The sequence below is a fragment of the Mytilus trossulus genome, chromosome 13 (assembly GCF_036588685.1).
Source record: "Mytilus trossulus isolate FHL-02 chromosome 13, PNRI_Mtr1.1.1.hap1, whole genome shotgun sequence".
Taxonomy (NCBI): domain Eukaryota; kingdom Metazoa; phylum Mollusca; class Bivalvia; order Mytilida; family Mytilidae; genus Mytilus; species Mytilus trossulus.
The window spans coordinates 60517974-60536150 of record NC_086385.1 but is presented as its reverse complement, the minus strand read 5'-3'; the positions used below and the strand labels follow the sequence as shown (position 1 = coordinate 60536150).

The window sequence follows — 18177 nt, the reverse complement described above, 5'->3', positions numbered from 1 at the left end:
CGCGATATACACATTCTTGCCATAAGTTGAGATTATAAACCAATTGCATAACAGTTGTTTCTATTCTAATGCATATATAACTAAAAAAAAGAAATAAAATAAATGCACTAAAGCTTCAAAAATGTATAAAAATTAAATTTGAATAAAATTCCGGGAAATTTCACGAATGATTTTGCGAATTTACGTCATGGCAAAACACGACGTCATACGATTGGAAACTTTCAGACGGAAGATTATTCCGTTACTTGTACGCTTCTAAATCGGATGGTATTTGATTAAAATGAAGTTTTTGGGGAAGTGCTAGTTCATTTTCGATTCTGTTGCATTATTGGAACATTTAAATTTTTAGAACGTCAAGATGGCGGCGTATTCCTTAGTTAAGACATGCCATTGTGCTTCTGATGGTACATATAGTTGCCATCAAAGTAATATTGAAATTAATAGTCGCGTATGTTTGGCTAAAGAATTATAAGAATTAAACACATTTCTTCTAGAGGTTATTGATGTGTAAACCGGGTCTCTAACTCACAAACTTGACATAAAAGTCCTTCCTTCGGACTTTTATTCAGTTTGTGAGTTAACCGCCCCGGTTTACACATCAATAACCTCTAGAAAAAATGTGTTTACTCCTATAGTAACTTATTGATTAGTTTTTTTCTTTAATCAAATCAATGACTTGTTTGTAAAGTTCATTCCAGTAAACGTAGCATGAGGTAAACGTTCGAATAAAGATTTTCTGAATAATTTGTATTTTATAGAACAATGTGTTGTTTTATAGAAAAGGGTCAAAAGACATCAGAGGGACGAAAGACACCAGAGGGACAGTCAATTTCATTTGAAAACAAACTGAAGCCTGTAATTCAGTGGTTGTCGTTTGTTTATGTGTAACTTATTTGTTTTTCGTTCATTCTTTTTACATAAATTAGGCCGTTAGTTTTCTCGTATGAATTGTTTTACATTGTCTTATCGGGGCCCTTTTAAAGCTTACTATGCGGTATGGCTTTGCTCATTGTTGAAGGCCGTACGGTGACCTATAGTTGTTAATGTTTGTGTCATTTTGGTCTTTTGTGGATAGTTGTCTCATTGGCAATCATACCACATCTTCTTTTTTATATTGGCAACGCCATGGCTAAAAATTTTAAAAACAAACAATGTACAGAAGATGTTTTGCACAAAATAAAAAAAAATAATTCAATTAAACAGTATGTCGATGCATGGTATATATAGATATACGAAGATGTGGTGTGAGTGCCAAAAAGACAACTTTCTAATTCAAATCACAATTTGTAAAGGTAAAGCTTCATAGGTCACAGTACAGACTTCATGTTTTCTATGGTCATAACATTGTGACTATAGATATATTTGCCTGATATTTTAGGTCAATGGGTACCAGCACTTCTGTTAACAGCTACCTGCTTCTCTCATAATTGCGCCAAATGGTTTACAAAAGCATTATGATTTGGTTTATTGTTCCGAAACCCATTGGTAGTCTTCGGCTGTTTTCAGCTCTGTGATCGGGTTGGTGTCTCTTTGACACATTCCCAATTTCAATTCTCGATTTCATTCAACATATGTGTTCATAGATGAAAATAGATATGTTTAAATTTTGTAACCATAATCTAATCCTCTGTCCTTGGATTATTACTGTTTACAATTTTTTTTTTTTTTTTGAAATACTAAAGCTTTTTTACCTCAGTCATAGATTACCTTAGCTGTATTTGGCAAAACTGTTAGGAATTTTGGTCCTCATTGCTCTTCAACTCCGTACTTTATTTGGCCTTTTTAACTATTTTGAATTCGAGCGTCACTGATGAGTCTTTTGTAGACGAAAGGCGCGTCTGGCGTATACTAAATTTAGTCCTAGTATCTATGATGAGTTTAATTATACACTACCGAATGAGACATATTACTACAACTTGTACGAAATGTGACACTAGTGGTGCAGCAAATGCTGTATTTTTAACACAGCTACAAACGACAACCACTGAATTACAGACACAATTTCCACTATCTAAGAAAATTAATTAATCTATAGTAATGTTGTATGCATAAGAAAGAGATATTGTTCAGATTTTAAATGCTGGAATAACAACATAAGATATGTATGCATTTTCAATATTGGTTTCAAAACAATCATCAGTATTACAATTTTACGTTTACATTTCTAAATGAATTACCTAGACTTAGTTTTATTTCTTTTTTTTTTCATTTTTATCGTTTTTGACATCCTTTAACTACATATCTTTAAAACTTATTCCTAATTCTATTATCTCATTCTAGTATATTTTTAATAGATATAGGAAGATGTGGTGTGAGTGCCAATGAGACAACTCTCCATCCAATGTTCACTTATTTTTTTCGAACCGATTACTATACAATGTCTGATTATGCATGTGCAAGTAGCAGCATGATAATGCATACATTATATTTATATAAGCAGATCAAATTCAAAACGCAATCTGATTATACTTATTCATCAATAAAAGACGACTTTTTAATAAGTAAACGTGCATAGAACTTTTCCAGTGACTTAGTTTACATGGCATAGCATGGAACCACTATTATTAATTATTAATATTCTTTCTTTTTACTAAGTTCCTGAATTCCTGGGTATAATCGGATTTTAAAGTTATTTATATCTGATATAATTATTTTGTTTGAACGAGCACCTGCTGAAGACATTATCCTTTCGACGGATATTGTATAAAATTAGAGACTTAAGCTCCTGTTTTTATACGATTAAATGTTCTTTTGTAGAACGAAGACATAAACACCTTCTATTGATTGCGTTTAATTACACAATTCTGCAACACTAACTAATTCTTTTACATCAAAACACGAGGGACTGGAATGGAGGTCTTTTGAAGGGTTTTGTTTTCTTTCTTTTTTTTTTACTTTTCAATTAATATCTATTTTAATGTTTTCCCCTTCTCTAACTTTTTTTACTATTTTGGATTCGAGCGTCACTGATGAGTCTTGTGTAGACGAAACGCCCGTCTGGAGTCTTTTATACAAAATTAGTGCTGGTACAATGTATCTATGATGAGTTTATTTATAATCTATAGTTTTGATAATTTGTCCATTTTACTTTATTATTCATTTGTTTTCGTTATCATTCTGTAAATCCCAATTGAGACTCTCCTACGTTCCAAAACAATATTGACCGCTGAAAGGATAAACTGGATTGGAATTTAATTATCTGAACATCTGTTATTTGTGAAGTTATACTCTTTCATCAAGCTTTATTAGTTTAGAAGGAATGACAAACAAACATCTTAGTATCTTATTCTGTATAAATTGATATTGAAATGAATAAGGGGACGTAGTTCGCCATCGTTAATACTCAATTCAATTGTATCCGTTTTAAACTTGTCTTACCAGCGTCAGATGATTATTTCAATAAGTAAGTTTTGTCTCGAGTGTTACACATTTGACCGGACATATAAATTTACGGTAAAGCTAAAAACAGAACGATAATATAACAGAGAGTATAAAATAGTTATCAAAGGTACTAGGATTATATAATTTAGTACAAGATTTATATAAAAAAGAAGTGGTATGATTGCCAATGAGACAACTATCCACAAAAGACCAAAATGACACAAACATTGACAATAAAAGGTCACCGTACGGCCTTCAACAATGAACAAAGCCCATACCGCATATAGTCAGCTATAAAAGGCCCTGATAAGACAATGTAAAACAATTCAAACGTGAAAACTAACGGCCTTATTTATGTAAAAAAAATGATCGAAAAACAAATATGTAACACATAAACAAACGACGACCACTGAATTACAGGCTCCTGACTTGGGACAGGCACATATAAATGATTAAGCATGTTTCTGACCAAAATCTAATAATAATAATTTTAATATTTTGATGGTTAATATTGTTGGCTTTATTACATTTACAAATATTGAAACAAAAGGAATCATCATATACATTGTTTTTGTGAAGTTCGAAAATCTTATTAACTTACTTGAAATAGCAAAAATAAGCATAAATTGTCTTGACAAAATCAAGAAAATATTATCAAATAAAAGAACTAGGTATTTATTAATTGACTTCAATTGGAGCAGTTCATTTTAGTTTGAATATGAAAAAATGAAAAAGGAATGATTCTCTATGATACAACTCTCCACAAGAAACCAGAATAACACAGAAATCAACAACTATAGGTCACCAAAAGGCCTTCAACATGGAGCAAAGCTCATTCCGCACATATAGACATATAGACTTTTCAACGATCATTTATTGTCATAGAATGCATGTTTTTAATACAATTTTTAAAGTGTGTAACATAGCGATTTGTTCAAACGCTGAGTGATGTTTTGAAACTACGCAGAGTCTCACTGATTTTAATTGAGTGGAATATTTTTTAATCGGTTCATTGTTTATGTTAGATGAGTTCGGAGTACCTACTATATATCATTCTTGGTTTTGTTTTTTTAGGGTTTCGTACCACTTGCAATTATCCCTTATTTGCTTTAGTTCGTGTAGCTAAGTTTTTGGTTTCAATGTTGTGTTTTCTACCGTTGGTCTTTTTTTTTGGCATTGCGCTGTCGGTTATTTCCGATTATTGGTTTGAAAAAAATGATGATCTGAAATCCTACCTTTTTTTTTTTTTTTTTTTTTTACATTTTTTTATTATTTTTTACCGAGTTAAGACATTTCAGATGATATTTTTTATTTGTATTTTTATGATGTAGTGTTACACTATAGTTTCAGGTAAGGGTGAATGTTGGGACCTGTTAAAAACCAATGTATCCTCATGCACATGTCCTAAATCAGGAATCTGTTGTGCAGTGGTTGTCGTTTGTTAGTGTTGTTCATATCATATGTTTTTCTCCTTTTTATATTTAAATTCAGGAATATAACAGTTGTTATCCATTCGTTTGATATTTTTGAGTTTTTGAGCTTTTGATTTTGTCATTTGATAAGGAACTATCCGTTTTAATAAGTTCAATATTTTTGTAATTTTATTTTTGTTGGTTTCCTGTCTGAAATGTTTTACAGTAGTCATTTTTGAAACCGTTATAGCCTGTTGTTCAGTGTGAACCAAGGGTCTTGTTTTAATGCCATACTGTGACCTATGATTGTTATGTATTAATAATTTACGACTTGAAAGGAGAGTTATCTCATTGAAACTCACACCACATCATATCTTTATCTTTTGACATTTTTCTTTCAGAAATTGTGGTTGCCAATCTTTATGTCATATTTGGTAGTCACTTGTACCAAATATATCAAATATACCTGCTTTTGCCTTTGTATCTATATTTTCAATACCAAAAAAACGTTATAGTTACGGTCATATTGTTATGTTTTGTAGTGTGTAATCAATAAGCTATGCTGTTACATTATGTGTACTAAGAAAATACCTTTACCAAGTCATGAATATGACAGTTGGTATCCATTTGGTTGAGTTATTTAACACTACACGAAAAGGCAGATTAACAACAACTTGGGCAATCATGTAAATGTTAGACAAATGTAACTACTTTTCTTGCAGATATGTTTGCGGACCTACTAATGTATATGTAAATGCATTATTCCTTTGGCATTATTTCGGACGTTTTCAAAGATATGCTAAAGATAACTATTTTATTTCCATATCTTTATTCATATTTCAAAGATATGCACTTTCCAGGATAGGAGATGTATGCAAAGTTTGAAATTTGCATAACTGTTTTACAGCGGTGTGCTCAGTTTTGAGGGACCGCGGTTATAAAACTTTTACAACCAATATAAATGCTGTCAAATGTTTATGTTATATTTGCAAACGTTTTTCAGTATCGTTCATGCATGTAAAGATATAGAATTTATCTACTACTACTTTCCATTATGATCATAGTTATTTTGATAAATATTAATATTTGAAATAAATCTTTACAGACGTTTGCAAAGTTTTGAGAGACCGCGTTTTATAAAAACTTTAAATATATGTTGAAATCATATACAGTAAAAAAAAAATTAACAAATATCTTTTGAAAATAAAATAAAAAACTCGTTTTCTCGCTACTCATACATGTAGCAGATGATTTTTCCGTCTGATAACGGATTTTTTCTCGGAGTTTCGTAATTCTTGTTATTTTATTTTCTATGGATAAATTGACACAAAACAATAGCGGTAAATATTGCGTCAATTAATATCTAATATCTAAAAGCTTTTAATGTATGTTATAGTTTAAATGTTGTACGGGTTTATTTTAGTATGACAAACAAAACGGATTAAATTAATATTTTTTGTATTGCTGCGATGGATAAGTTGAAACTTTCCCAACTACTTTAAAAAAACAAGATTTGTAGGTCAATTAAATGGCGATCATTTCATGTCGGAACAGGGGTTAAATGCAATTTAACCATCATTGGCATATTCAATATTTCCTGAATGACCGCGTCCCTAGGCGCTCGTCACCTTAAATGAAATGTATCTGTTATGAATGTTTTTCGTCCTCTTGAGTATAATATCTACACTTAACTGCTATCGTTTACATATTTGGAGTCCATCAATTTGTGTTTTATGTGTCGTATAAAACATTCAATTTACAAAATTATGGTCGCAGGTGCTTAAAGGCCATGTTATTGTAAAAATGCATCAATTTAGAACTAAGAAGTCAATAACTGAATTACCAAACATTAATTTAATTCCTCATCTTAATGGATCAGCTAGGCTAACGGAATAATTCCTTTATTGTCTCATATAAAACAAAAACACATGTTTTACAGGAGAGCCCTAGAGAGATTTTGCAATTAAAATCTGTATATTAACTGTAACAGTCCAATATCAAAATGAACCTGTATTGCGTATTATTTTTGTAATTATGTTTTTGAAAACAGATAGATTGTCGTGGCAATATATGTAGCAGTGGTTTTATAAACATCCAAAAACTTGTTCTTAGTTTTAGGAATTAAATGGATGTACAATTCATTCAACTCGACGATGTTTGTTGTAACTTTAGTTCTCATTAAAATTCAAGGTGTTTCCCCAGAATTCCTGAACACTTGTCTCTAACAACCCTATACATATAAGAATTAGGAACCCGGGCTACACAGCTACTTTTGCATAGGTACTATTTCTGTACAACAAAATCTGTAGTACTGGAAATCTACTTTTAATATTCAGTACTATATTGTTACTTATTATTGTAGTATTTAGGTACTTGTATATTACAGTACTTGATTTGTACTTGAAATTTAAGTACTACAGATTTTTGGTTACACAGTTACATTTTCAGCGTTTTGAAAGTTTGTCTGTTTCAAATCTCTTAAAGTTATGATGTTCCAACATGGAATACTGTGATCATTGTAGGTATTATTTTTGTACCAATATTACAAGTACAAATCAAGAACTGGAAAATACAAGTACCTAAATATAACAATAATTTTAAAGTAAAGAAATAGTACTAAATATTAAAAGTAAATTTCCAGTACTGCAGATTTCTAGTACAGAAATAGTACATATGCAAAAGTAGCTGTGTACTCATGGTTAACAGTGTATGCTATCATAAGTTTAATAGCTGAAAAAAATTAAATAAATCATGACAATATTTTAATATCTATACATTATATAATCCAATACTTTGTTAATCAGTTATTGGTGATTGTAAAAAGTCTTTAAGGTGATTATCACTAAACAGCCTGAGATCAATGAGTTTTCTGATTGTTCTTTCAAACAGACAAGATGAGTATTCTTGATGCAGGGACACCATGTTACATTTTAACGCAACACAAATGATTTCTTCCAGTTTTACCAGATGGTTTACGTGGTCTTGTGGTACTCCTTGTCTATCTGTTAAAAGAGTATTAAAGAATTAATAGGTAAAGTATAATAATAAAACAACGACGGATATATGGTATCCATCCATGACACATACAAAAGTGCTTGCATAGCAAAGAAACACACCCTATCAAAATTGTCTATATGTCAAAAGAACATTTAAAGCAACACAACGGGTGCCACATGTGGAGCAGGATCTGCTTACCCTTCCGGAGCACCTGAGATCACCTCTAGTTTTTGGTGGGGTTCGTGTTGTTTATTCTTTAGTTTTCTATGTTGTGTCATGTGTACTATTGTTTTTCTGTTTGTCTTTTTCATTTTTAGCCATGGCGTTGTCAGTTTGTTTTAGATTTATGAGATTGACTGTCCCTTTGGTATCTTTCGTCCCTCTTTTAATGAATTAATAGGTTAATATTTGAAGAACAAAGGATATGGGTGTCCTTACCCGAGACAACAGTTTAACATCACCTCTTAGAAAGGCACACAGCAAAGAAATACACCAGATTCAAATGATAAGCGCTTTTATTCTCAAAGTAACATAGTTGCCGTTAACACGATGGGGAAAAATCTAAACAAACTTAGCATTGCTGCAAGTTAAATACATGGTAGCAATAGCCTGACATCACACTTTTACAACATTTAAATAAGGATGTTAACAACTCTTCTTTTTAATTCAAAATCTTTTCAGACCTGTTTTAATTTCAGGACAATGATTTCGTTTAATGCCTTTACGTTAATGTACGAGAACGTTTTGTTACATATTTCATTTTTCTTATAATGAAATGTTTGAACAAAAATATTCTTAATGTGTACGGATGTGGAGCTGAATTTGCTTACCCTACCGGAGCACATGAAATTATTCCCAGAGTTTTGGTTGGATATGTGCTGCTCATTCAATAGTTCTCTATGTTGTATTTTCCATTGTCGTTTCACTTGTTGTTTTTATAGTGATTAAGATGATAACATAATGTTAACTGCTGTAACCCTATTTTTGACATTTTTACCTGTTATTGTGTCTGTTTGTTTTGTTTACGCATCGTTGACAATGTAATAAAATTTGATGCGACTGTCATACAAGTGAGAGGTTAAGCTAGATATAACACCAGGTTCAATCCACCATTTTCTACATGAGAAAATGCCTGTACCAAGTCAGAAATATGACAGTTGTTATCCATTCGTTTGATGTGTTTGAACTTTTGAATTTTCCATTAGATTTGGGACTTGTCTTTTTGAATTTTCCTTTGAGTTCAATATTTCTGTGTTTTCTATATTATTGATACTCTTTTGTCCTTTTTTGTTTCGTTGTTTACCATTCGTTGTCAGTTAGTTATCGATTTATGAGTTTAGATGTCGAATGATAATATTTGTTCAGATCTGTACATTTACACAGCTACTATTTCTGTACTATTTCTGTACTATTTCTGTACTAAAAATCTGTAGTACTAGAAATCTACTTTTAATTTTCAGCTCTATATTGTTACTTTAAAATTATTGTAATATTCAGATACTTGTATTTTACAGTACTTAATTTGTACTTGAAATTTAGGCACTACAGATTTTTGGTTACTACTGTTACATTTTCAGCATTTTGAATGTTTTTTCTATTTCAAATCTCTTAAAAGTTATGATTTTCATGGATTATTGCTATCACTGTTGGTATTATTTCTGTACCAAAATATTTAGTACAAATCAAGTACTGTAAAATACAAGTACCTAATTATTACAATAATTTTAAAGTAAAGAAATAGTACTAAATATTAAAGGTAAATTTCCAGGACTGCATATTTTTAGTACAGAATTGGTACCTATGAAAAAGTAGCTGTGTATTATATTTCTAAATTACCAAAAGAGTATAATGATTCCAACATACCTGGGGATAACAACACCATCGCTGCTAGAAGACATATTTCTTGGTCAGTTAAATTCAGAAGTTTGAACGAAACAGCAGACCTAAAAATACTAGAAATCAGATGTCCTATTTCTCCTCCATGGATCGAAAAATTCTTCATGGATGTATCAAGGTTGTATATTTCCCAGAATATGTCGGACTTGCGTACTGAGTACCAATATGTATAGTAAATAACAGCCATTTCTAACAAGCATTGTTTGATCTGAATTTTTCTAAAATCATCTGGAAGTAATCCAAAAGTTCGTATGCAATTGGAAAAGTCGACAATGAAGATAACAAGATTGGTTGTGAATTCGGAGTATAAGTTCCGTAAGCTACCATCGGTTATTTGCTCTGGATTCTGAAAAGAAAATAAGATAAGATAAGATAAAGAAACTTGATTTTGATTCGGCATAAGTACAAATAAGCAACACTAGCTCTAAGGAGCTTTTGACCGAATATAAAAACATATAAGTAACATAAAACAGTGCATTTTGACATATAAAACAACCTGTAATACAAAGTTAAAAACTCACATACATAGCATGCAATACAAATAAGCAACTAATTTTCGAATAAAGTAAATACATGCTTGACCAGAGCAACCAAAAGCAGCATAAATAATAAACAGCTCAAGAATTATCTGCAAGCAGAATAGCGACATTCCAAACCCTTCCAGGACTGAACAAGACTTTTAAAGAGAAGAATCAAATTGTTTATTTCTTAAAAAATCAGAACAGATCATAAAACATAACATGTCGAATTTATTGTACAAAGCACGACCAATAACATCATTTGAACATTTTCTTTCTTAACATATACTCATCAATGATACAAGAATTATAAGTTTGTATGCATGACACGACTTTCGATTTGATGAAAACAGCAGGGGAAAAAACAAATACAGAAAGACTTTAAAGAGCCCTGAACATTCCGATAGGGTTATGGTTTAAAAAAATCAAAATGAACTAGACCAACAGTACTGTCCAGTCTGTAAGTATATTGAGAGAAGAATTCAGTAAGTGGTTTAAATCATATGAATGTGTACGATGTTCTCATATTGGTCAATACATCAATTGCACTTCAGAATGCGTTATATGCTCTGAAGTTGAAATTTGGCGTTAAAGTACTTTCTCCTACACCTAGTGGGTCGTCATCTTTGTTAGAATATTTTTTTTTTATATGTGTTTTAACTATTTGTTCTGAATGTCTGTGATATTAAAAAAAAAAAAGAAGATGTGGTATGATTGCCAATGAGACAACTATCCACAAAAGACCAAAATGACACAAACATTAACAATTATAGGTCACCGTACGGCCTTCAACAATAAGCAAAGCTCATACTGCATATAGTCAGCTATGAAAGGCCCCGATAAGACAATGTAAAACAATTCAAGCGAGAAAACTAACGGCCTTTTTTATGTAAAAAAATGAAGTGTATGTTTACAGATTTCTGGGTCCCAATTGATGTCGCAATAGAATTTGACTGTATTGGTTGCTTATCCAATGTTGTCATTATAATGGAGCTATATACAACTCTCCAACAAGTGGTAGATTATGCAATCTTTAAAACCAGAACAAACCATTCTCTTCTGAAAAAGGCTGTACCCAGTCAGGAATGTGGCCGCTGCTATCACTTATTCTGGTGATTAACGGGGTTCGTTTGTTATATTTTAGTAAATTTTCGAGTGTAATTTCAAATCAAGCTAATCTGATCGCATTTTATAAACAATTGCTTTTATGTGTTGTAAGGGAGACAAGTCAACATAACATGCCATCATTTAATCCATTATGTACTACATAATAAAATTAAGGTTCCCAGTCGGAAAATAACCGTTGTTATCCTTTCGTTTAATGTTTTTAAGCCTTTGATTTTTGCAATTTGATAAATGACTCTAATTTGATTTTTTCTCTGATTTTTTTTTTAAATTGTTTTTAATGACACTAGTCCCTTACAACGACGAGTAAGGCCAATTATTGTTTCAGCTAACATGTTGAGTTGTGTATTTGGCTTTTTAGTTCAAAACATGTAAATACATATTGCATCTAAATAAACAAAGTTAACATAGATTCACATTTAGATATATCATTCTCGTCAAATGACGTTTTCTTATTTATTATCATGTTGATTACACGTACTTGATAAACCCTGAAGGAAACGAAAAATACCTCAGGTACTATTTTTGTATATCCTTACAACAAGAAATAGCCACGGATGTTTATATAGACGACCAAACGACATATATAACATAATCAAATGCATGTTGCCTGGAAGACTCTTAATTTTCATTTTTTGAATAATTTATATTTAAATCAAGAAAGATCTTCAAAACAATTTTTTTCTATTTAATCAGTCAAACTTGATTTTAGATCAATTTGTCTTTTGTTTCAATGGGTTTTTTTTCATGTATTTCTTCAATATCTTTTTTTTTTAATCTGTAGTATTCAAAATGCAGTTTTGAGCGTTCTAGAATAATCCATGAAAGTGTTTTTGGCGCATGACCTTATAAACTGTTCCAGTTTGAAGATAAACGTTATATAATGTTGTATATATCATTGATACTATATAATCATCTTTGTACTTCAATATAAGTAAATAGAAATACCTCAATTTTGGTAATTGTTTCTGACCGCTCGACAAATTTATTGTGAGCCTTCTGAAATCCCGCCAAAATAATGTTTGATATAATCTTTAACTCTTTGCTCACTGACTTTTGTTTACATGCAAATTTTCCACAAGTCAGTATTTTCATCGATAAGTCAAATTTCCATATCTTTACAAAATAAATATCTGAAAAGATTCCAAAAATAGCAATTATGAAATAAGTATACAGTTTCCTAATACAAGCACTTGAGTGATGATAATCATGAGTAAATTGTAAACTGCTTTAATTTAGTTATAAATTACAATGACAGGCGATGCATGCATAGCAGAAAGTAAATACAAAATTTTCGATCTTCGCGGAAATTATTTCTAAACAGAACTCTTCTTAGCAATTGGCAAAATTCTCATCTCAAACACATCAAACGAATGGATAATAACTGTCATATTCCTTATTTGGACAGACATTTTCTTGTGCAGAAAATGGTGGATAACACCTGGTTTTATGCTAGCTAAACCTCTCATTTGTATGACAATCGATTTAAATTGCATTATATATATTGACAATGATTTGTGAACAAAACCAAACAGACATAATAAGTAAGCCTTTATAACGTTGTAAAAAGTAATGCACAAAAATTATCAACTTCAAGGAATTTCAAAACGGCAAATCCCTTATCAAATGGTAAAATAAAAATCTCAAACACTTCAAACGAATGGACAACAACTGTCATTTTTCCCGACTTAATACAGTCATTTTCTTATTTAGAAAATTGTGGATTAAATGATTGGTGGTAGTAACACACAGTCTCGCTACTTTTGATGTTTATGCGATTAGTATAAGTGTGTGATTAGTATTAGTGTGTGATTAGTATTAGTGTGTGATTAGTATTTGTGTGTAACCTTAGTAGGTTTCTTTCATATGATCAATATACGAAATTTCAACATCGGTTGAATATCGTCGCTTTAATCTCAACGAGTTTTAACGAGTTCAAAGAAGAACTTCACACCTATGATTCAACAGTTATTATAATCAATTACTTAACTGATATGTCGGTGTGTCAAATTATTTGTGAAATTATCCGCGGCCTTGGATCGTTAAATACCAGTCGTTTAATTTAGCGATTCAATTATATTCTCAATTTTGACTTATTGACGGTATGTATTATCACATTATCCACCCTCGGTCAAAATGACACCAACGGTACAAAGGACACGAAACCCTCCATTTGAATCAAAAAAGAAATGTAGAAAGTGATATTTAGTAAATCCAGAATGCATCATTTCTAATTAACATTACTTCAATTATTGATCGATATATGTTCTTGATAGAAACCGATGGATTTTGTTTTCTATTTCTTTGTCACACAACAAACGGATGTCAATAACAAAAAGAGGACAACACCACAGTAGTAAAATGAATGCTTCTTTAGAATACGATTTAAGACAACTTACCACAGTTTTCAAAGTAAACACCCTCTTCTTTATTGACAGTTTTTCTTTTTTGCTTTTCTAGACTGCATGAATCTTTATTTGCTTTATTGGGATTCGCTCGATTTTCACATGTTGTTGACGATACGTTGTCTGTATATTTTCGCTTTGTTGCATTGACCATGCTTTTGGAGTTATACATTCGATTTAGTTTCACTCTGTTAACATTTGAATCATCCTTTTCGTTCAGCAAATTATTCCACTTAAGTTTATGGTTTGTCTCTGCATCATCTTCTACTAAATGATATGGTATAACATGTTCTCTATCTGTCACATTTACCAGATTAACAATAATAGAATTTCTTTTATGCTGTCTTGTTTTTTCTTTGTCATTATCGAGATGATCGGCTACGAAACTATCAATAACACAACATGTCTCGACACGTTCGTGACAACAACAGTTCTGGGCGCTTTTCTTAACACAGACGTTTTCGACACGACAGGAAACAGAACTTGTTGGGACACTGTTCCTACTACAGTTGATACAACCTTTCTGAGAAGCACCCTGTACTCTATCGTGCAAACCACCCTTTTTTACATGACCTTCGGAACAATTTTCATCGATAACAATAATATCGTCTCTCTTCATAGTATTTTTTGTATCTGTACCGTTTGTGTTTACGTCACGAGAAAATTTCAGCTTAGTATATTGCTGTAACTTCCCTTCAGTTATGTTATTTAAACACCCGTCTTGGTATAAATCCAGGTCGATAACGGTTTCTGTTATATTCCGCATTTCCTGAATTTGGTTTAGACGATTTCCGCTGTTCTCAGTTGTCCCATCTTTCTTCTGAACTTTTTCTTTAGTTATTTTAGATGTCTCATTCTGATGGTCTCCTAACGACTCTCGAAATATTGAAGTTGAATCTAATTTTTGATCACGATTTACACTTTGTTTGTTAATCATTCCAAATTTGTCTTCAGTGTTTGTATATATTTCGTCCTTTGACACAGAGTCACGATTTTCTGCAGCCAGTTCGTCCTCAAATGCAGAGTCAAGAAGTCCATGTATACCTTCTAAAACAGATCTGTTAAAATTCCCTCGATTTTTTCGATCCGATAAATTTTCCTTTAACTTTAAAAATTGCTCAGATCTTCGTTCTTCATTTTTCAAACCCTCTGACAGACTTCGTTGTATTTCTAATTCGTTCGTTTTAGTAACATTTTTTTCTATGTTATCATTGTTATAAGTTTGACTTTGAATCGATGTAGTCGACGAAACACCAAGTATAGTATCGTTAACTAATGATTGAAATGTGTGATGGTCTTTTGAATGTTCAAAGCAATTTTCTAAATCACTTACTGTAGAATTTTGATCATATACTAATACTTTACATTTTGAATTATTTTGTGAAAAATTATCTTTGATTGACGGTTGATGTGTGCCCCTTTTACCAACGTTTTCCTCTGAGTTTGTTATGTTATTGTTTATTGTCGTGTGTTTGGGCACCAGTTGATCAAATTTTGAATCGCTGTTTGATTGGTCATCCATTGACGACGTTTGATTGGTCACTGATTCTGACTCACTATTTGACAATTCGTCGATCAATGGCGTTTCATTGACGACTAACCCCTTCGATTCCGGGCGATTTATTCCCATTTCCTCATAAAATGTTGTCGACACTAAATTAAGAAGCATATCATGAACATTTTCGTCTTCTTTTGGCAAATATGACTTAGCTTTAGAAAAGCGATCGAAGCTTTTCGGAATATTTCGGGTTTTTTCCTCGGTACATTCTTTCAGATTAGATTGTTGATACAGGTTAAATTCGATATCATCAAAGACGTACTCATATTGGTCACTGATTTCCATAATTAATTGTCCTGTCAAACAAAAAAGTAGTATAAACCTTACAAGAGTAAATACAATTCTATATATATATAGACATATAACATGTTATATTGGCATCGATAAAAGCTAACAATAAAAAAAATCAAATTCACATAGAAAACACATCAAATGAATCGAAAACCACTGTCATATCCTGACTTGATACAGTCATTTTCTTATGTGGAAAATGGTAGATTAAACCTGGTTTCATAGCTAGCTAGATATCTCACTTGTATATCATTTGCTTAAAATTCAATTATTTTAACATGGATCTGTGAACAAAACAAAACAAAACAGTAATATGATCGTTGTTATCAATTCGTTTGATGCTTTTGATTTGCAATTTGTCTAGGGACTTCCGTTTTGAATTTTCCTGCGATGTTCGGTATCTTAGCTGTTTTACTTTCGTTTTAAGTATTCTCGATTTTTAAATAAATTAGACCGTTGGTTTTTCTGTTGAACTTGTTTTACACTAGTCATTGTTGTGGCCCTTTAAAATATTGAAAACAACACGTTTTTAATTTCTTGCGTCCGAAGCGCTTTTCTGGATTTACCTTCATCAGGAACGCTCAAAGCCAAACATTTGAAATCCAAAGATGTATTAGTACCGAAACCGTTGAAGAGCTATATATAAAAAATACCTAAAATAAATAGCCAAATTCATCTAAAGCCAACTTTGCCTGAGGGAGTTGAAACCTTAGTTTCTTAATAATTTCTAAATTTATAAACGGGCAATTTAAAAATTGCTGTTCGGTGTGAGTCACGGGTCCGTGTTGAATACCGTTTTCTGTATGCCTAAAACGGTCAAGTTTATCTTAGAACAAAGAAAAAGATATAAACAAAAATAGCAAACTACGCGATGAATTAAAAAAAATAGTTCATGCTAAAACCTATCTATATTTTCTCGGTAAATGGGTTAATTAATTTATGCATGGATTTTCCTGACTCCTGGGGAGTTTTTTCTATAGATTATTTACCCGAAAAATTAGTCATTTTGAAAATTTCTCTAAGTACTAAGTCGAAAATAAACAACGCTATGACAAAACATGTTTAAATTGTGTAGGTTAATGAATACTATTTGGTGACTAAGATTTAATGTTGCGGTGGACACAAAATCAATAGAAAGTAGACACAAAACGAACAAGTTAAAGGCAGAAAAAGAACACAATACACCCAAACAGGACATAAATCAAGAATATTCCCGAGTACATTTTACTAACAAAACAGTAGTAGTTTTTGATTCAAATAACATCTTATTTGATTAAGCATGCACTATTGGGATTTTAACGCAACTCATGAGTCGAGTGAAGATGAAATATGCATTTTGCGTTTTGAATTACACGTCTGGTATGTTTTGCGAATTTTTAAATAAAAAAGGAAAAGGACGCATGTTTAACCAGTTTTAAAGTAGGTAATGACCATTATTGGTAGACAACCCAAGGCCAACATTGAACAACATTGATGACCGATATCAAAGACATTATTTACCTGTAGTTCGATATTACAAGAAATGTTTCGTCAGCAGTTGGGCAGTGCATGAAATCATTTCATAATCAGTACGTAAAGCAGTTTCGGAAATGAGCCGATTAGATATAATAACAAAATTACTTTTATAATTCAAAATACGGTGTTCAAAACGACACCATATAATCCTCCAGCTACATCTCTTGTTATATTGACCATTACACTGTTGTGTTGAATTTCAAGGTTGATTGGTATTTGTGCCATTTCAAGCCAATCAGTTTTAAAGAGAACAACCGACTTTCGGAAGGAATATGACAACCATTGTCAATTAAGATTTGAGTTGAGCGCACCTGACATGTGCGGGTTTCACAATCAACACCTCAATGTTGACCGGCTGTTAATGCAGTTCGACCTCAAAAGGATAACTAAGGTACATGATATCGTATAGGTTGATATGTTTTACAAATAACTAGTTTACTCTCCCCAATCTGGTCTGGTTTTTGTCAACTTTGTTTTTCAGCATCCTGATATCTGTATATGTGTATGCATTATCAAACTAAGGAGACGGTCCTATATAGAATGCACAATCATGTTACTTTCAGTTTTAATTATGATAACAAATATCAAAATTTAAACTTTTATTTACAAAATAACACTTAAATGTTATTCAATTCTTAAAAAAAAATGAGCCGAAAAAATCAGCAACGAACAAAATCATGCCTGAAGAAAACTTTTTGATTTCAAATATTTAATAAATCGTGTTTCGAATTTAACATAAGCAAGACATTCTCTATTTAAGGGCACACGATACAGTTACAGGGGAGGACAGACAAACTTACCGTTGAAATCACTTCCCATTACAGTCAAGCTCAACACAAAGCTTGGAAAAAAGTCGATAGCGATAAAAATATGAACCATACCTTTTAATTATTCTTCGTTATATCCACGTCTTATTAGTCAAATTGATTTTGTAAAATGCAGTGTAATTGATCTATAAAGTGTTATTCACCTTGTAGATCTGTTAAACATACAAAAAATATAAATCTTGTTTGCCTGAACGTGCATGTCTCGGAATGATTTATGCATTAATTACAAAGTTTAGGATATACACCTATGTT

The 18177-nt window shown here is 31.6% G+C and overlaps 1 protein-coding gene across 1 annotated transcript; it reads right to left on the bottom strand.

Annotated features, from left to right (window-relative positions):
• Positions 1–7589: 7589 nt before the first annotated feature.
• On the bottom strand, positions 7590–18007 carry LOC134694546 (uncharacterized protein MAL13P1.304-like). Its single transcript, XM_063555560.1, has 5 exons — positions 17899–18007; positions 13729–15588; positions 12278–12462; positions 9654–10032; positions 7590–7795 (listed from the first exon to the last, which is right to left on the bottom strand). Exons 1-5 carry the CDS (start codon positions 17975–17977, stop codon positions 7590–7592), a joined length of 2709 nt encoding a protein of 902 aa, XP_063411630.1. The 5' UTR covers positions 17978–18007.
• Between the last annotated feature and the right edge of the window lie 170 nt (positions 18008–18177).